The sequence below is a fragment of the Jaculus jaculus genome, chromosome 2, assembly GCF_020740685.1.
Source record: "Jaculus jaculus isolate mJacJac1 chromosome 2, mJacJac1.mat.Y.cur, whole genome shotgun sequence".
NCBI lineage: Eukaryota > Metazoa > Chordata > Mammalia > Rodentia > Dipodidae > Jaculus > Jaculus jaculus.
In genome coordinates, this window is record NC_059103.1 from 4475720 (window position 1) to 4496581 (window position 20862).

At 44.0% G+C, this 20862-nt stretch overlaps 1 protein-coding gene across 4 annotated transcripts; it reads left to right on the forward strand.

Moving 5' to 3' along the window:
• The first annotated feature begins 536 nt into the window (after positions 1–536).
• Znf12 (zinc finger protein 12) lies at positions 537–13248 on the forward strand. 4 transcript variants are annotated; one of them, XM_004666360.2, is made up of 5 exons: positions 537–591; positions 1395–1460; positions 7070–7196; positions 7471–7566; positions 10720–13248. In XM_004666360.2, exons 2-5 carry the CDS (start codon positions 1446–1448, stop codon positions 12564–12566), a joined length of 2085 nt encoding a protein of 694 aa, XP_004666417.1. In that variant the 5' UTR covers positions 537–591; positions 1395–1445; the 3' UTR covers positions 12567–13248. The 4 variants fall into 4 exon arrangements, with proteins under 4 accessions (XP_004666417.1, XP_044998543.1, XP_044998545.1 ...); XM_045142608.1 differs by lacking the exon at positions 537–591 and adding an exon at positions 867–955; XM_045142610.1 differs by lacking the exons at positions 537–591; positions 7471–7566 and adding an exon at positions 867–955.
• Positions 13249–20862: the final 7614 nt, after the last annotated feature.

Genomic DNA, 20862 nt, shown 5'->3' on the forward strand with positions numbered 1-20862 from the left:
TCTCTGAGCATTTCTTTCATCACACATTTGAGGGATATTTCCAATTTTTTGGTTAAGTTGGCATGACACCCACCCCCACCCCGCCCCTTCCTTTATGGGAATCTAGTTTCTAACCTAGGGAGTCTCAATCAGTGCAACTGAGACTTGGATAACACTGAAGGCCTTTTCTGGATGCTACAAGGGAATGGTGACAAATGCGAACGTGAGGGCGGGGCTTGGGGCGGCCATTGCTCTCAGTGCAACGCCTAAGGCGAGGTAGACACTTTTGAGACGGTGCCTAGGCCTAGCCACGCTTAGACTTCTGGGAGATAGACTCCCCAGGACTCCAGCACTGGGAGCCCACCCGTGGGACGCGGACTGGCCGCGCCTGCGCACCTCGCCGTGTGTGCGTGCTCGCGCATGCGCCCGTCCGCCGCACTACCCAGGCTTCCGGTGGCTCTTGGGTCGCCACAGCCTCGCTCCCGGCTTTGGCCTGCGGCGGGCGAGCGTCGGGGTCTGCGGGTCGAGGCCCGAGCGTCCGGCCGAGCCGACCGTGGTCCGCGCGGGCCGGGGGAGGCTCGAGCTCGGACGGCGGCGGAGGCCCCGGGGCCGGTGAGTCCGAAGCGGGCGGGCTGGCGGGGGTCCCGGGAGGGGTGCGGGGCCTCGCTGGTCCCTGGGGCCGGCCGCAGACCGTCCGGAGCGGGAGCGGCGGGGCAGGCCGTGGGCTCGCGGGCGCGGTGTGCGCGGGGGTGTCCCCGGCGAGGAGGGAACGGGGCGGGAGCGTCTGTGCTCGCCTCCTCCTCCTCCGCGACACGCCCTCCTTCCTCCTCCTCCCGACACGCCCTCCTCCCCTCCCCCTCTCAGCCCTGGGCCCTCCTGGAGCATCCTGCATGCCTGGCAGGAAAGTCTCTTACCTCATGCGCTGATGGAGGGAGGTTTGGGGCCTGTGCTGGTGGGGGTCTTACCGAGGTCGCAGGTTTGTTACTGTTAAGACTCAATGTCCCAGGCTATTGTTCTTTCCACTGTATTACAGTTTATTACAGTTTAAACAAATCCTTTTGAACTGGATACAAATGTGCCAACTGCGCTGACTGTTCTTTCCAGTGAATTCTATGGATTTTATGATCTTCATTTGTTTAATAGTAAAAGAAAAAAAACAAATGATTGCTGTGTGATCTTATATTTAACAGGGGTGTACTGTATCAGGAAGGTAACCTGTGCGTTCTCCTCGAGAATTACATACATTCATGTATCTGTCTATGTGTGGGTTTTCAAAGAAACAAGTCACTTGGTAACTTCTGTTTCTGATTATTCTCCAGTCCTTTCTGAGGGCAGCATGACAGCCACTGGTAAGGTTTCCTTCTGGGGATGTTGCCAGATCACTCAATGACAATGCTTCCCTTTTCCCTCCCTAGGCTTGTCTCTGCTTTCAGACTCCTTCCATCATCTGCCAAGAACGGCAGAAAATGAATATATCTCTGGTGAGTTTTTTCCCTTCATATGCTTATCCGGTAGTTTAAAAAAATATATTGTAGGGGGCTGGAGAGATGGCTTAGCGGTTAAGCGCTTGCCTGTGAAGCCTAAGGACCCCAGTTCGAGGCTTGATTACCCAGGAGCCACGTTAGCCAGATGCACAAGGGGGCACACTAGTCTGGAGTTCGTTTGCAGTGGCTGGAAGTCCTGGTGTGCCCATTTTCTCTCTCTTTCTCTGCCTCCTCCTGTCTGTCGCCCTCAAATAAATAAATAAAAGTAAACAAAATTTTTTTAAAAAAATATTGTAGGGCTGGAGAGATGACTTAGTGGTTAAGGCGCTTGCCTGAAATCTAAGAATGCATGTTTGAATCTCCAGGTCCCATGTACCAAGACGCAAAGTGACACAAGTGTGCAGTGTCACAAGTGCACACAAAAGGAGCCCACACATCTGGAGTTCGTTCACAGCTGCTGAAAGACCCTGGCCTACCCATATTCTCATTTTCTCATTTTCTCTCACTCTTCCCCTCCCTCCCTTCTGTCTCTCTCAATAATAAAATAATTTTTAAAAATATTTATTTGCAAGCAGAGAAGGGGAGGGGGAGAGAGAGAATATGTCAGGGCCTCTTGGCACTACAAACAAATTCTGGATGTGTGCACCACTTTGTGCAGCCAGCCTTACGTGAGTACTGGTGAACTGAACTAATGCAGTCAGGCTTTATAAGCCTTTAACAGATGAGCCATCTTTCCATCCCGCCTATATTTTAGTTTTGTTCTTTTGTCATTTTCCAGGTAGTATCTCAATGTAGCCCAAGTTGATCTGGAACTCACTCTATAGTCCCAGGATAGCCTTGAACTCACAAGGATCCTCCTACCACTGCTTCCCACATGTTGGCATTGAAGGCAAACACTACTATGCCCAGTCTATTCTGTTTTTTGGTTTGTCATATACCATAACAGGAATTTTGTTTTGTTTTGTTTTTCAAGGTAGGGTCTCACTGTAGCCCAGGCTGACCTAGAATTCACTCTGTAGTCTCAAGGTGGCCTTGAATTTACAGTGATCCTCCTTCCTCTGCCTCCCGAGTGCTGGGATTAAAGGCGTGCGCCACCACGCCCAGCCTATAACAGGAAATTTTTAAAAAGGAGGAAGCTTAAACTTTAAAATGGAAAAGTAGGGGTTGGAGCGATGGCTCAGTGGTTAATATGCTTGCTGTGCAAGCATTAGTACCTGAGTTTGGATTCTCAGAACCCAGGTAAAAACCCAACACTGTGGAGAGTATCTGTAATCCCAACATGCCTATAAGGAAGATGGAGGCAGAATTTCCCAGGATAACTAGCCTGACATAGCAGTGAACAATGAACAACAGGAGACCCTACCTCAAACAAGGTGGAAGGCAAGGACCAACACTCACTTCCCACTTGCACACACACGTGAACACATGCCAAAAAACTGGAGAAAAGACACTGTAGCAGTTACTTTCCCATTACTGTAAACAAATACCAGACCGGAAGCAACTTATGAAAGGAACAGCTTACAGTTCAGAGGGTAGAGTCCATCACGGCACATGGAAGCTGCTGGCCTCACATCATCACGCCCGCAGACAAGAAGCAGAGAAGGAACGGCACAGTGACGGCCTTCCTCCAGCAAGGCTGCACTTGGTTAAGGTTCCACAAGCCTTCCCAAAAAAGCCACTCGCTGGGGACCAAGTATTCAAACAGCCCATAGAGGACATCTTGCTTTCAAACCACCACAGATATGATCAAAGCAGCAGCATTTTGTCATGTTCATATGTGTAGGTAGTGTGATCTTTAGAGTCCTCAAGGCCAGAATACAAGTTTGCCTCATTTTTGCATTTGTACCAAAGAAAGAAAGATAAGACCCTGGCCTACCCATATTCTATCCATTTCTTGACCTTGAGTAGAAACACATTTTCGTGGGGATTTTAAAGATTTCTTCAATGTAATTGTGACTCACTTTCCTAATGACAATCCTTAAATGAGGACACTGATAATGTCTTTGTCCTTCTTGTAAACCGAAAGTGTATGCCTGGAAAAACTTGGGAACATGTTGTTCTTGGTGTCTAAAGTTACTGCCTCATGATGGTGTTTTCTTTACTGCTCAATTGAGACATCAAACCTGGACCATGTAAAGGAAGAAGAGCCCTCTCATTCTTAAATGAGTCCAGATTTATTCCGGTCTAATGGTAGATCCTAGTTGCATAGCAGATGGTGCAGTGATAAATCCTTGGCATAGTTGTGTATGTGCACATAAATATGGAGGCCAGAAGACAACCTTGGGTGGTGGTCCTCAGGAAATACTATTGTAGCAGACAGCTTCAGGTTTGCTGAGATGAGCTTCCAGACCAGGCTTAGTTATGGAGGAAGGGATATTGATATTGATCCAAGGAAAGTTCCATAATTGCAGAAAAAGCTGGCCTGCCTTCACAGGACCAAGCACAGAGAGAGAGAAGCACAAACCTAAAAGTCAAAAGCCACATAGCACAACACACTTCAGGGATTCCAGCTAGGCATACTTTGCATACCTTTATATTGGGATTTCAAACCCACCACCACACCTTAATATCTGCCTCGTGACACTGCCTCCTGTCAGGAGGCTGTAGATGCACACTACAAACTAATAAAACACTGAATATACTGGGGGCCATCTATTCAAACTACCACAACTATCAACCTTTGTTTTTTGGAATGTGCAAGAGCTCAGCAGATGATGTGGCATGTGCATGTGTGGAGGCCAGAGAAGTTTGTGTGCCCTTCTTTATTGCTTGTCCACATACTTTGAGACAGATATCTCTCCCTCAACCCTGTTCTTCCCTCTTCCTTCATCAAGCCCCAGCATTTCTCCACCCCTGCCCTTGAACTTACCATCCTTCTGTCTCTGCTTCCCAAGTGTTGTAGGGCATGTACTACCATGCTTTGGTGACGATCTTCAATATTTAAGAGTTTGTTTTAAATTTATTTTATTTATTTGAGAGAGGGGAGAAAGAAGCAGATATAGAGAATGGGTACGCAAGGACATCCAGCCACTGCAAATGAACTCCAGATGAATGCACCACCATATGCATCTGGCTTACGTTAGTACTGGGGAATTGAACCTGGTTCCTTTGGCTTTGCGGGCAAGTGCCTTAACCTCTAAGCCATCTCTCCAGTTCTATTCAAGACTTTAAGTGACTGGCCCATTTGACTTTTAGTTTTGTTTTTTGAGGTAGGGTCTCTCTCTAGATCAGGCTGACCTGGGATTCACTATATAGTCTCAGGGTGCCCTCGAACTCATGGTGATCCTCCTGCCTCTGCCTCCTGAGTGTAGCCACTCCATTTGACTTTTTAAAAAACTATTTATTTATTTGATAGTGAATGAGAATGGGTGTGCCAAGGCCTCTACCCACTGCAGATAAACTCCAGATGCATGTGCTACCTTGTGCATCTATCTTATATGGGTATGGGGAATCAAACCTGGGTCCTTAAGCTTTGCAGGCAAGTGCCTTAACTGGTAAGCCATCTCTCCAGGACCCCCCTCCTTTAAAATTTTATTTTATTTATTTAACAGAGAAACAGGCAGAGAAAGTGGGAATGCTTTTGACTTTTTTTGAGCTCAAGATAACTTTTCCCTTCAGTTAACATTCCTTATCATTCAGTTATCTATTCATTTACAAATTATTCTGAGTATGTTTGGTAAAGAATCAGTCCCTGGGTGTTTTCATATAAGTTTGTTAGTCACCTTACATTTACTGTAGCCATAAGTCTATATGGTCTTAATTTACCTTACTCTATTTTTAAAATTTTTCTTATTTTTATTTTATTTATTTGAGAGGGAGCGAGTGAGTGAGAGAGAGGCATATACAGAGAAAGAATGGGCATGCCAGGGCCTTTAGCCACTGCAAACAAACTATAGAAGCACACACCACCTTGTGTATTTGGCTTACGTGGGTCCTGGGGAATCGAGCCTGGGTCCTTTGGCTTTGCAGGTGAGCGCCTTAACCATTAAATCATCCCTCCAGCCCACCTTTCTCTATTTTTATTAATAAGATGCTCTATCATCTGTATTTCTTTCTTGAATCAATGATTCCACATTTTTCTTCATCCCCTGAGTGGTTTAAAGGTTGTGTGTATTTTTACCTATTGTATAGTTACAATATTGACAATATCTGGAGGACAGATCAAACAGGGACACCACTGCAGTAAATGAAAGCAGCCTGCCCTGCAATAAACAGAAAACTAGTGTGGTGTTGCCTGGAATGCCTGTAGCAACTATTCCAGAGTGGCTAACAGAGGAACAGCCTTGGGCAAGAATTGAAGTTGAATTTCAGACATGTTGAATTGAAGAATCTGGGACATATGTGTCCAGACTGGAGGAGAGAGGGCTGGAGTAGTAATGAAAGTGTCAGAGGGGTTGGTATATATAGAGACTGGTGGTGAGAGGGCTGGACTAGTGGTGAAAATGTAGGAGTGCTGGAGAGATGGCTTAGTAGTTAAGGTGCTTGCCTGCAAAGCCTGATGACCCAGGTCCAATCATGTAAAGCCAGATGCACAAGGTGGCACATGCATCTGGAGTTTGTTTGCAGTGACTAAAGGCCCTGGTGCACCCATTTTCTCTCACTCTCTTTCTTTCTCTTTTCTTGGAAATAAACAGAAACTGGGAAACTGCTTTTGTAAAAATGTGGGATGAACTGGCATAAATACAGACTGGAGGAGAAAGGGTTGGACTAGTGATGAAAATGTGGGTAGAGTTGATATATAGAGGAGCAGTTCAGTTGGAATCTAAGCAACAAGAGTAGATAGCAAAGGAGAAACCCAAAGACTTGGGGAATGTGGGGGAAAGAAGAGCTAGTAGAGAGGACACCAAGAAATTGGTAGGCAAGTAAGGGAAGGCAAGGGTTTTTTATGTGTTGAAGGCAAAATAAAGAGTGTTAGGAAGAGGAGAGCCCATCCTAGGTTTGCCTATGTGTCCCTCAGATGTGAGTTTGGGGGGCAGGTGCTATACCTGACGGTTTTGTGTCCACAGCATCCAGAATGGTTTCTAGCTTGCAGTGCAGGTCCAGTGTTTTCTTTCTTAAAGTATAAAAATGAGCCCCAAGACAGTACTTTTTTTTTCCCAAGGGAGGGTTTCACTGTAGCCCAAGCTGACCTGGAATTCACTATGTAGTCTCAGGCTGAGCTTGAACTCACAGCGATCCTCCTACCTCTGCCTCCCAAGTGCTGGGATTAAAGGCGTGTGCCACCACACCTGGCTCGCAAGACAAGACTTTATTTATTTATTTGACAGAGAAAGAGGGGAAGAGAGAGAGAAAGAATGGGCATATCAGGGCCTCCAGCCACTGCAAATGAACTCCAGACACATGTACCCCCTTGTGCATCTGGCTAACATGGGTCCTGGGTAATCAAACCTGGGTCCTTTGGCTTTGCAGGCAGACTCCTTAACCTCTAAGCCATCCCTCCAACCCAAGACAATACATTTTTGATAAGAATGTTTTCCTTTCACAATCTGTGATATAAAAATAAGGTATATATTGTTCATGGTTTACTGTACCCAGCAAGCTTGGAAAGACTTTATGCCCATGTTCCCTTTCCATGACACCCTGTTATGACCATCATGCCATTGCAGGGGCCAGTGTCATTCAACGATGTGGCCGTGGCCTTCACCCAGGAGGAGTGGCAGCAGCTGGACTCTGAGGAGAAGACAACATACAGGGACGTGATGCTGGAGACCTACAGCAACCTCGTCTCCGTGGGTGAGGACTGACTGCTTTCTCAGCTGCTCAGATTTGAGGGATTTCTATCAAATTTAATGACTCTAACTTCAAACTCTGTAGGACAGCTGGTGAGCAATTTTCTCTGGGCACCAGGCAGGGCATTTGGTCGTGATCTCCTTGTGAAAAGGCTCTGGTTTAAAATAGCGCTAGGGCACTTATGTTGAACAGCTAGCACAGTGGCACTTGCCCCACTTGACAGAGACCCTGAAGCCATGCAGCCAGGCTCAAGTTCTTTTTCATTTCTCATTAACAGGGTGTCCCATTATCAAACCGGATGTTATCATCAAGTTGGAGCAAGGAGAAGAGCCATGGATAGTAGAAGGAGCATTCCCATCCCAGAGCTATCCAGGTGTGTTAGTGAAGGAGAGAATAGATGGTAACGGGAGTGTTCTTCCCAGACTAGAGGTGGCTGAAGGTAGTTAGTCACTTCTCAACAATGCTTCCTTCCCTATGAAAACATGGTATGCTCCTGTACACTACCAGAGTCACTGGCCAGAACCACACTTCTTCCTTTTAGCCTTTTTCCTTCCTCACTCATGTAGCATTTTCATTAACCCATTACCATAGATTCCTTTCAGTTATCAAAATTCAACTTACTCTGGTTCTGAGGTTCTTACACCTTGCTTGATTTGTTTTGTGTCCCTTTCCTCACTGAAATGCTTTGGGCTCTTCATTTCTCCTTCTCTGAGTGAGATTATAAGACCCCATCCTGCACCCAAAGCAGCAAGTCCCCACTATACCTTGTTGGCACCAGCACCATGCTTTCTTTGGCAGTGCTGAACAGCAGTAACTGTGTCTCCCTCTCCTAAGCACTCTTAGCTATCTTGCCTCTTATGAACTGTGCTAGTCCCAAGGCCTTGAGCACTGTTCTGTCTTTGCAGGTACTCATAGGCATGACACACATGAATGCCATTTGGTGTGTTTGTCCTTCCTCCTCCACAATTATCTAGGAGATCTGTTTCTACCTGTGTGGTTCCATGCTTTATTCCTCAGTGGATTTCTCAAGTCTCAAGTCCATCAGCTTTTGTTGTTTTTGGTATCTCTGCCACCACCATACACAATGTCATTCTATTATCTCTAATGACGGTGCTTGATTCCCTCATTCTTATCACGTCCAAAAATGGATCATGAACACTTCCAAATTATGATTGCTAAGCCCTTTCCACCTTTCCTTTATGACCAAGCTGCACTACTCTGTTTTCCCATCACTGCCCCTCCAGCACCACTGGATAGCAGAGCATCTCCACTTCTCGTTAGGGTCAGGTTATGGATCTTTCCAGCGTGACTGGCTTTTTGTCCTTTTGATACGTCTTCATCTATCTGTCATAGGTGTATTCTCCGTTCCCTTTGATTTTGTATGAACAAGCGCTGTGCTGGATCGCTGTGAGTCCCAATTAGATTTGCAAGGCATGTTCATCTGAAGTCTCCCGTTGATCTTACTCTAGTCTCATGACATAAGCCTGCTCCATCCTCTCTGACTTCCCAGGGGAGGTGAACTTTGTTTTTCCTTAAGGATCACTACAGTATGCCCTGCATTGCCTACAAAAAGTAATCTCCTAAAGTGATTACTAAACTCATGTGGTATACAGCCCTGCCCTTTTCACTTCATTCAGTGTTTATCCATCCCTGCAACTTTACTTTCAAGGTGGGCTCTGTGTCCCTTGATAATATGGTCTTTAAGTCTGAGGTCACTTTTTTTTTTTGATTCTTCAACATAGGGTCTCACTCTAGCCAAGCCTGCTCTGGAATTCACTCTGTAGTCTCAGGATGACCTTGAACTCATGGTGGTCCTCCTACGTCTGCCTCCCAATGCTGGGATTAAAAGTGTTCACCAACACACCTGGCTTGAGGTCTCATTTTCTACCCCCTAAAGTTCTTCCTTCCTGACTCATCAGTGCTCCAGTCTCGCCCTTCCCTAACCACTAAGGTAGGCTTTGAGTAGATGAAGGAAAGAAGTCAAATGGCGAAGTGATGAGAGTGGAGAGTTGGTGGTGCCAGTGCACTAGGTGTGTCATGTACCTCAGAGATCTTAGCATCAGGTGATGGCGTCCTCTGTTGTGATCTGACTCGGCTAACCTGATATGCCATGAGGTGGTCTAAAATGCTGGACACCTTAGAACAAGTCCTGTTTGAATGGCTGAGTGGATCTTGAGACTCTGCTCATTCAACAAATAGTTGTTTTTCCCAGAACAGAATATTCATAGTTATGACTCATCATGGCTTGGAGTCATTGAGTCCAGGTGCTGAAAAGTATTGTTGGTTGGATGTTTATCCTTATTTTATCCCCTGGTTTATGGGAATGGCTGTGGATTCAGGGAAGCTGTAAATTTAGGAGAATAATATGGATACAGTTTCACTTAAAATGGAGTGACAAGAAATGAGGAAGGCTCATCCCATAATTTCTAAGATAAGTAAACACAGAGCTTCTATTGCATGAACAGGCTGAGGAACCTGACTCTTAAAGCAAATGAACCTCACATTCAGAATTAGGTGACGGCCACATATTAGGCACAGCTGGGTTGAAAATGAGGAAAAAAAACTTGAACTAAACTTCAACATGTGTTTTGTGCTAAATGCTCTTCCAAACATTTCACTGACTCTTATAAGCCCACAGCAACCTTGTGCAGTAAATCCCATTATTTCCAGCCAATGGGCAGAGATACCAGTTACAGAGGTCTTCAATAACTTTCCCTGTATTGCCACCCCAGTTCATACAACTCAGATCCAAATAGGAGAAGTAGCAATTGCATGGTCAGAATAACTTCAGTCTTAAGTCACAGCTTCATAGAATACTTACGAAGTCTAAACTTTTGAAAGGGTAGTGTGTGCTTTGTACACCATTTAATACTCCTATTGGACACAGATGTTCCAGAACTATCATTCTAGGGAAAGTGAAAGGTTCTGAACATGAAACTTTAGGTATAAAATTACTTATCACTACTATGTGGGATGGAAAAAAGGCAAAATAGTATGAAAGGATGCAGAGCAGTGAAAATGCTACCACACAAATCTTAATATAGCTGGTATAGCCTTAGATTATAATCCATCTTTTCCAGTGTGGTTATAAATGATGTGGAGTTAGTAGTGCTTGACCACAGCTGTGTTGAGCCCTGCTCTGCTGTCCTGTCTTCCTTAAGCAGGAGTTCCTAGCTACCCTGATGGGTCTCCCTATTTGCTGTGATTCTTTTCATATCTTCCTTATCAGCCTTTCATCCAACATCTGGGTTTGCCAGTCATTGCTCTGTCTGTATTTTGCCTCCTGTGCACAATTGTGAACAAAATACTAAAAGTAGTCAAGATCAAAGGTGCTGTGTTTTATTGGCTTACCCTTCTTTCCCAACACCCGTGAAGGTGTCTGTGTTCCAACAAGAGTAAGGGGGAAAACACTTGCATTCTGTTTGTCCAAGAAGCAGCACCTGCCACACAGATGCTGTCCATCCATCTTAGTCCATGTCTTGTGTAAGAAGATGTATAAAAGTTGGTTCTTTTTGCCTCTTTTTAGATGAAATCTGTCAAGCAGATGGCTCAATGGAAAGAGTCCAGGGAAATGAAGGGAAACATTCAAGGCCAAAACTGAAGAGGAAAAGTGTGGTTGAAAAGAGAAGCAATGTTTCTAGTAAAGCTATTAATGTAGAAACGAGACTTGTTCCTGCAAGAAAAACAGCCTCTAAATGTGACTCATGTGAAAAGAGTCTGACATGTGTTTCAGAATTTATTAGTAGTGATGGAAGCTATGCAAGAATGAAGCCTGATCAGTGTGCTGGATGTGGGAAATCACTCCTCCACATTAAGCTTGAGAAAACACATCCAGGAGACGATGCTTATGGATTTTGTCAAAATAGAGAAATGTATCCTCTGAATGAAGTAAGCACTTACCAGAAAGTTCATATTTTGGAGAAACCTTTTGAGTACATTGAGCACCAGAAAGCCTTCCCAAAGGACACTGCTTTTGTTAATCATTTGGAAGAGAAGCCCTATAACTGGAATGAGTCTGAAATAGCCTTTCTCCAAATGTCAGACCTTAATGTCCATCAGAGTTCTCACATGGAAATGAAGCCCTATGAATGCCATGAATGTGGGAAATCTTTCTGTAAAAAGTCAAAGTTCATTATCCACCAGAGGACTCACACAGGAGAGAAACCTTACAAGTGTAACCAGTGTGGGAAGTCCTTCTGCCAGAAGGGGACCCTCACTGTACATCAGAGAACCCACACTGGGGAGAAGCCCTATGAATGTAATGAATGTGGGAAAAACTTCTATCAGAAGTTACACCTCATTCAGCACCAGAGAACTCACTCAGGAGAGAAACCTTATGAATGTAGTTACTGTGGAAAGTCCTTTTGCCAGAAGACACACCTCACACAGCACCAGAGAACGCATTCAGGTGAGAGGCCCTATGTTTGTCATGACTGTGGAAAGACCTTCTCCCAGAAGTCAGCACTCAATGATCACCAGAAAATTCACACTGGCGTGAAACTCTACAAATGCAGTGAGTGTGGGAAATGCTTCTGTCGCAAGTCTACTCTCACAACCCACATGAGGACACACACAGGAGAGAAGCCCTATGAGTGCAATGAATGCGGGAAGTTCTTCTCTCGGTTGTCATACCTCACTGTACATTACAGAACCCATTCAGGAGAAAAACCCTATGTGTGCACAGAATGTGGGAAAACCTTCTACCTGAACTCAGCCCTAATGAGACACCAGCGAATACACACCGGAGAGAAACCATATGAATGTAATGTGTGTGGAAAGTTATTCTCACAATTGTCATACCTTACTGTACATCATAGAACTCATTCAGGAGTGAAACCCTATGAATGTAGTGAATGTGGGAAAACCTTCTATCAGAATTCAGCCCTTTGTAGGCACCGGAGAATACACAGAGGTGAGAAGCCCTATGAATGTTACATATGTGGGAAGTTCTTCTCTCAGATGTCATACCTCACGATACATCATAGAATTCACTCAGGAGAGAAACCCTATGAATGTAGTGAGTGTGGGAAAACCTTCTGCCAGAATTCAGCCCTCAACAGGCATCAGAGAACACACACTGGAGAGAAAGCCTACGAGTGTTATGAATGTGGAAAATGCTTCTCTCAGATGTCATATCTCACCATACATCATCGGATTCACTCAGGAGAGAAACCTTTTGAATGTAATGAATGTGGAAAAGCCTTCTCTCGGATGTCATACCTCACTGTGCATTACAGAACCCACTCAGGAGAGAAGCCCTACGAATGTTCTGAATGTGGGAAAAAGTTCTATCACAAGTCCGCATTCAATAGCCATCAGAGAATTCATAAAAGAGGGAATGTAAATGTCATCGATGTGGGAAGACTCCTCTAAAGTCAGACTTTGGATAACCCTTTCAACTAGAAACTCCTGTCTGGAGTTATACAGCTGACCCCTGTATCCATGGCTTCCATACCTGTGGAATCAACAAACCAAAAATATTTAGGAAAACATTGTCATTTGTACTGAGCATGAGCAGAATAGCTTTCTTGTGTTTTTTTTTCCCCCAAAACAATATATAATGACTATTTACATGATATTTAGCATTATAAGTGATCTGGAGATAATTTAAAGCATATGGGAGGATTACATAGGTGATAGGCAAATACCGCACCATTTGACATAAGGACTCTTGAGCTTCTGCAGATTTTCATGTCCAGGGATTTAGAACCACACTCCCAGATACCAAGAGACACCTGTGTGTTGGAGAACTCACACACTAGGATAAGCTTTTATGAATTAAAGAGTTCACATCAGTAAAGTCATAAAGAGGAAAATACAACAAGACCACATAGATACCAAATGGTAGAGGAGTAAAAATGCATAACTAGAATCTAGACATGTTTTACCATGGATTCAAACTAATCAGGGAATTGTATCAACTTAGGAATGCTCCTTTAAAGTTAATACAAATGACACGTGTCTGATATCAAAAAGACTTGTAAAAACATAAGATAACAAACATTCTCTGTATAAATATGTAAAGTTGAGACAGTTGTAAAAATAGTTCCCAAAAACTAGGTGTTTTGTTCTGCTTTTTAGTCTGTTACATTACAGAAATTATGTGTTCAGTTTGAATCAAGTCTAGAAGACCATATACTTGTTAATTTGTGACATATGGTATGATTGCCCATTCTGAGTTCATCATGTTAGTATCCTATACATTGTCACTGAAGTAATATTTGATAGGTATGAAGTATATCTTGTATTCTTTGGATCTAAAAATGCACCTGGTTATTTTTAATGAGTTAATGTTTTCAACTAAAGAGTCAGCAATGAAGATAGAAATGGATGTATAAAATAGAAACCTGTATAGATAATTTTAAAATTTAGCCAGAATTCTCCTAAAGGGAGAAATAGCTTTAGTGCTTACTGTATTGTTTACAACTAAAAGCTGTACTGAGAATATTCCTGTTTCTGTTTGCATTTCATCCACTACTTTTTATTTAGATGCTTGTGTAAGTATAGAGCACAAATGCTATGTAGCACTGTCTTTACCCAGTGTACTAAAATTTATACATGTGCTCCACTTTTGAGAGCACATTGACAGGGGTGTGACAAATACTGGCCTCTGAAGCTCCAAGTCATGCCCTCCTGACAGTCAAGGGCTGGGTAGCCATTCTTCGCAGGACAGGAGGTACATCATGGTAAACTAATCAGTAATGATAGTCCTTTCTAATGACAAGAAGTTGATTTTGAGTATCCACAGGACTCATGTCCAGATGGATTAACAGAAGAAAAGTGTCATAGGATGTTTCTGAAAAAGGTTTCCCCAAAGGCTCAAGGATGTTTTGGGGGACATCATTTTGTTGCAGTGTGGGGACAGATAGTGTCTTCCGTCAGTGGAAGCTTAGTTGTGGTCATCACAGAAAGGCTAGAAGCACTTTGACTTGGATGATATCACTGAACAGGACAGGCTTGTCTAGACTGTATTTTTATGAGAGGCTAAATTTGTTACATAGCCAGCAAACTTAGAATGTTCTGTTTCTAATAACAGAAGACATTCCAACTGGTGCACTTACATTTTTGTAGGAGTTATGCAATTCAGAAGTGAACTTTAGGACTATCACTAATTTTGATGTGTTGACACAGATTTACCTTATTTTCTGTAAATTTGGATGTAAATAACCTGAACATTGAAAATGCACTTGAAACAATTAAATGTGTATGCTTCCTTGAACTGTCCTGCCATTGACCTGTGAAAGTTTGTGTTTTGTTGGGGGGGGGGCTTGGGTTCTTTTGGGAGAGTGTGAGACAGGGTCTTGCTCTGTTGTCCAGGTGGGCTTTGAACTCATGGTAGTGCTATCCTACTACCATTAGTTAGCATAATATCCAATAGCACGGCATCATGGTGCACAACTGTAATCCCAGGACTTGAGAGAATGAGGCAGGAGAATGGAGAGGTTTAAGCCCACTGAGAGTACATAGCATGACTCTTTATCAAAATAAAACAAAGCTAGGTGTGGCGGTGCACACCTGTAATCTTAGCACTTGGGAGGCCAAGGTAGGAGGACGGCTGTAAATTCAAAAGTAGCCTGAGACTACATAGTGAATTCCAGACCAACCGGTGCTAGAAGGAAATCCTACCTCAAAAACTCCAAAGGAAACAAAAATGAATTATCTACAAAGGCTTCCCACAAGTCTACCATGATAAAATGAAGACAGAATATGTGCTTTAAGAAAAATAAGCTGGGAAAAATAAATAAGAGCCAGGCGTGGTGGTGTACACCTTTAATTCCAGCACTCGGGAGGCAGAGGTAGGAAGATCACCATGAGTTTGAGGCCACCCTGAAACTACACAGTGAATTCCAGGTCAGCCTTAGCTAATGGGTGTCCTATCTATCTATGAAATATGCTCAAAAGTTAAACTTTGTAACTGATGTATGCACATGTGTGTGCAGATGCTTGCTCTCATGTGCTCAAGTCCAGAGGGGAATGTCAGCTGCCTCTCACTTTGATCATTTGTATGTTCTTGAGAATCTCTAATTGAACTTGGAGCTGCAGTTTTTCAGTCAGACTGCCTGACCAACAAAACACCCAGAAATTCTCTGGACTCTGCTCCCTACAAGAGCGGGGTTATAGGGGTCCAAGAGCACACCTGTTTATGGGGGTGCTGGGTAATCTATCTCAGGGCAAACCAAGCTGTCATGCTTGTGCAGCAAGTGTATTTACCCACTGAACCATTTCCAAAGCCTCAATTAAATATATTGAACATTTAAAAAATATCTTTATTTGCAAGGACAGAGAATGGGTGTACCAGGTCTTCCTGCCACCACAAATGAAATACAGATCCATGTGAAACTTTGTGTATCTGACTTTATTCAAGTGAGTATTAGGGAACGGAACCTGGGCTGGAAAGCATTGCAAGTAAGTGCCTTTAACTGCTGAAATATTTCCCCGCCTGCTATTGAACAGTGTGGTCCACTCCTTCCACCTTGTTTGAGACAGGATTTCTGTTGTTTTGGGCCACTGGAGAGACCAGGCTAGCTGGCTGTTATAGTTACCTTATAATTTTTATCCCCCCCCCCCCCGGGACAGTCAGCCAACCAGAAGCAGCTTATGGGAAGAAAGGTTTATATAAGGCTTTCAGTCTCAAGGGGAAGCTTCATGATGGCAGAAGCAGCTGGCTGTCTTCATCATTCATCCACAGCAGGGAGAACAGCAGCAAGCACAAGCTGCCTCCACCCCAAGGTCCACCCATGGTGACACATTACCTCCAGCAGGGCTCAACCTCCCAAACACTACTAGGTGGGCACTAAATAGGAAATTTAATGTCAAGCACCTCAGGCTATGGTACCAGTACATTCATACCACCACAGTGGCCTACAGTTTCCAAATTCTCTTGACTCCTCCCACTGTCATAGCACAGTGGGTGGAAAGGCTTTCCTGACACCCTTCATAGAGATTCTCTCTGATGATCATGAAGGTTGGCTGTTACAGAAAAAGACTTCTCATGTTCTCTGCGCTGACAGGATTTCTTTCCTGTGTGAATACCTTGATGAACGTTAGAATGAGAGAGAATTCAATGATTAAGTGTGCTTCCTATGCAAGCATGAGGGTGTAAGGCACCTGACACTGCCAAAACCCACATAAACAGCTGTGTGTCGCCACACACACCTGTAATGTCTATAATATTTGTTAAGGAGCAGAGAATGGAGAATCAGGCTTGTGAATGGCAAGCACCAGAACCAGGAGAAGACTCCATCCCAAGGAAAAACAAGTGGGTGTTGTGATGGAGCATGGCACTTGATGTTCTTGAGCTACACAGGTGAGCCCACAAGGCACCATATCAGTACATACACATGTATACACCACACTGCATGCATGCCCCACCCCAAAAAAGGGAGGCTTGACGGATAACTTCATCCTTGCTGCATCTTTATGGTTTCTCCCCAGTATGAGTTCTCTGGTGAGTGGCAAGGGTGGGTTTCACATAGGACTTTCACAGGCAGCAGCCCCTTGGGAGTTGTTTTCACCACATTAGTTCTCTAAATGTAGCTTGCAAACCTGGACTTACTGTTGCACCTTGAGCTCTTCGCTGTCCCACATTGGTTACACTGTCCAGGTCTCCTTGTAGTATCTGTTTTGTTGCTTATGACAAGGCATTAATAAGCATCAAATTCATTGAGGAAGATGTTTTCCATGCTTGTTACATTTGAAAGGTGTATGTCTTCTGGTGTTGAGTTTGACTTCATGCAGAGGGACTTTCCATATTCCCAACATTCATAGGGTTTCTTCCTGGTGTGAGTTCATTGATGATGGCTGAAGGTGGACATGGCTTAGGACTTCCCACACTCAACAAATGACATAAGTTTCTTTCCTGTGTGAGTCTTCTGGTGGAGTCTGAGGGCTGAGTGATTTGAGGAAGATTTCTTACACGTTTCTAGAATGTTTCTTGGTAAACTGTGGAAGGAGCTTCATGAGAGATTTGCCTCATATCTATGGGGTGTCTTGCCTAGGTGAGTTCTCTGAGAGTCAGTGAGCTGTGATTTCTGTAAGTTTTCCACATGTGTCATTTTCTTGTAATTCATCTTGTGCATATATCCTTGGATGGTCCATGGGGTGGGAGACCTGGAAAAATGGCATTATGCAATGAATACACTTGAAGCTTTCTCCTACATGACTCCCAGAAGCTCCAATGAGGTAAAGCCACCTGTTGAAATCTCCTTTTTATTGGCTGTGTGGGTTTTCTCTCCTATTTACCTTTCTGATGCTCGAAAACATGGCTGACTTCTCACTTTCATTACCTTCCAGCAGGTGATCTGTCCTTGCCTGGGACTCCTGAGTGACCCTGGGGGCTGATTTCTCATACTGATGTATCCTGCAGGTTCCTCACAGTATTGGGCTTCTTATGTTTGTACCATTTGGCATGAGATGGCCACTGTCTTTTCAGGAGAGGCATGTCAACCCCCAGTATCCTCCAAATGTGACTGCTGCATCCAGACTTCCTGTTGCTCAGTGAGTTCCTTGTTGTAACTTAGGGTCACCTCCCCTCCACCATCTGCCTTGGTTACACTCACCAGATTTCTATCAAGGCTGAGTTTTTATTGCTTATGTTTACAAGGCAACTCCCCAGAGGCATTAATTTCATCAGTTTTTACATAAGTAACTTTTATCTTTAACACTTGATTCTGAAACAAACCTGAGAGTCATTACAAAGGAATTATGATCACAGGTAATTTTTCTTGGAAGAAACCAAGATGGGTCTTGACTTATGCCAGACCTTCTTCTCAGTCAGTGTACTGCTGTTGAGAAGGGAACTACACCACAAGTATTTGCTATGCGTTTTTGTCTGGTTTTTCCTTATCAGACCACTTTGGTTCTGGACTTGTAGAAATAAGAAAAATGCTGTAAAATATTATTGCATGCTTTGTGTGACTTATGGTATTTATGAATTTCTTTTTAGGTTCAAAATCCCAAGTATGTATTCCCCCTTGGTAGAGAAAAATATAAACTCCCACTAAAAAAAAAATAGATATACTTTTTTTACTATTATTTCAAAAGGGCTTCAGAGATGGCTTAGCAGTTAAGGCATATGCCTGTGAAGCCTAAGGGCCCAGGTTAGATTCTCCAGGTCCCAAGTAAGCCAGATGCACATGGTGGTGCATGTGTCTGGAGTTCATTTGCAGTGGCTGGAGGCCCTGGTGTGGCCATTCTCACTCTATATCTCTCTCCCTCTCTCTGTCTCAAATAAATAAAATGTTTACAAAAAAAAACTTCCCCTAAAGTGGAGGAGCGGAAGACCTGCACTGATACACATGTATTTTGCTTTTTTAAATTAATCATTTATTAGAGAGAAAGCAGCAGATAAAGGATGGGTACACTAGAGCCTCTAGCCACAGCAAACAAACTCCAGAGGCATGCACCACCTTGTGCATCTGGCTTATGTGGTAATTGAACCTAGAACCTTAGGTTTCACAGGCAAGTGCCTATCTCTCCATGCTGTATTTGCTTTTAAATGACCTTTGGGGCTGGGACCTGGTTCGGCGGTTAAAGTGCTTTCTTTACAAAACCCACAAGCTGGGGTTCAATTCTCCAGTGCCTACATAAAGCACAGTGGTGCATGCATCTGTGATCCCAACATGCCTAGTACAATGGGATGCAAAGGCAGGAGAATCCAAAGCTCATTGCAACAGCAAGAGACTCAAAGAATATGGAGCACAGACATGTCTAAGTTGTCTTTTGACCTCCACACATGCACCCTGGAATGCACACACATACAAATTGTTGATACCTTCCCGTGGCACCTGGGAGAACAGAGAATGATCACTCAATACACAAGATACAGTTTGAAGGAAGGCCACGGAGCTCCACTGGAGTGAAGTCCCATCTTGGCTTTACGTCCAGCTTAAAAAATAATTTTTTATTAGAGAACAGGCAGATAGAATGGATGCACCAGGGTTTCGAGCCACTGCAAACTAACTCCAGATACATATGCCACCTTTGAAACTGGCTTTACATGGGTACTGGGGAATTGAACCTGGGTCCATTGGCTTTGCTGGCAGACACCTTAACTGCTAAGCCATCTCTCCAGCCCTGCCTGCTACTTTTATTAGTAAATTAAGGCAGTAAAAGTAATTGGGAGTCTAGGCAGAACTGAAAAATGTTTCATTTTCAGCATAAGACATATCACGAGAAGCTGACTCAGAAAGTCTTTGAAGAAGTCAGTGACTCCTAAGAGTTCACACCCAAGGTGCATGGTTTCCCATGTCTCCAGGCTTTACCTGTGCAAAGACGAACCTGTTCTGGAGGAGCATGATACCCACAACAAATAAATACATAAAACTAAAAAAAAAAAAAAAAAAAAAAAAAAAAGCCACCAGCCTGGCATGATCATACATGCCTTTGATCCCAGCACTTGGGAAGTGGAAGTAGGACGACTACTATTAGTTCGAGGCCAGCCTAGTACTACATAGTGGATTCCAGGTCAGTGTGGGCTACAGTAACACCCTACCTCAAAACAAACAAAAAAAAAATTAAAAGTTTACGTGTGCATGTGTATGTGTGTGTGTGTGAAGAAAAAATTAGATGCTAGAAACAGTGGTGAACTAAGAGCAAAACATAACAGAGAAGTTCACAGAATGGAGCCAGGTCAACAGAAGCTATTTCACCAAAGCTCTCCACAGACACTGTTTCCCAGCCTGAACAGCCCTGCAGGAACTGTTCATTCTCTTCTTGTGACTTTTGAAAACCATATGTAAAGCTGAATATGGTAAGACACTATTTTAATCTCAAGCATTTAGAAGGACTGATTGTGTGTGGGGGGGGGTATGTGATATGTGGTATAAGCTGGTGTTTGTGCAGGTGCACGTGCCATGCACAAGAGTACAGAGGCCAAAGAAGAACCATGAGTGTCCTTCTCTGATCACTCAACCACGTATTTCCTTTAGACAAGATCCATTCCTCAGCCCAGAGCTTCCATCAGTCAGGGAGCCCCAGCAATTTTCTCCCAGTCTCTTCTTCTCATGAACTGGGGTTACAGATGTGCCATGGCCATGCCCAGGTTTTTACATGGGGTCTGGAGGGCTGAACTCAGCAGTCTTTGGCCTGAAAAGCCCTCAAACATTTGTATGGTTTCGGTCAGATGTCCCCCATAAACTCCTGTTCTGAAAGCTTGGTTCCCAGCTGGTGGCAGCTTAGGAGGTAGAGATGTGCTGGAGGAGATATTTTGCTGGGGGTGGACTTTGAGGTTTATTCGCCCCTAGCTTGTCAGTGTTAGTTCAGCTCACTTTCCTGCTGCTGTTGTCCACCTGCTTTGGTAAAGGTGATGTCCAACCTCTGCTCATACCATGCTTTCCCCTGCCATTGTGGAGCTTTCCCTCAAGACTGTAAGCCAAAATATATTCTATCCTCTTGGTCAGGTGCATTGCCAAGCAATGAAAAGATAACACAGAATCAGTAAAATTGGCACCAGAGGAGTGGAGTTATTGTTGCTAGAAACCTGTGCAACTTTGTGCTTTTTGGAACTCATCTGCAGGAGGAATGTGGAAGAACTGAAAACTGCTCTAAGAGATGCCTTGCTGTGGTCTGAGCAGAGCTGGACGGACCAATCTGGTCAGAGTTTGAAAGACCTAAATGTAGAAAGTACTGTGGGCAGTGGGGACTCGGCTTGCTTACGAGGGGAAAAACG

Coding starts and splice junctions, on each gene's coding strand:
- Znf12 (XM_045142608.1), top strand. CDS start 905: ATGGAGGGAGGTTTGGGGCCTGTGCTGGTGGGGGTCTTACCGAGGTCG. Junction 956..1,394: donor GGGTCTTACCGAGGTCGCAG/GTTTGTTACTGT, acceptor TTCCCTCCCTAG/GCTTGTCTCTGCTTTCAGAC. Junction 7,567..10,719: donor CCCATCCCAGAGCTATCCAG/GTGTGTTAGTGA, acceptor GCCTCTTTTTAG/ATGAAATCTGTCAAGCAGAT.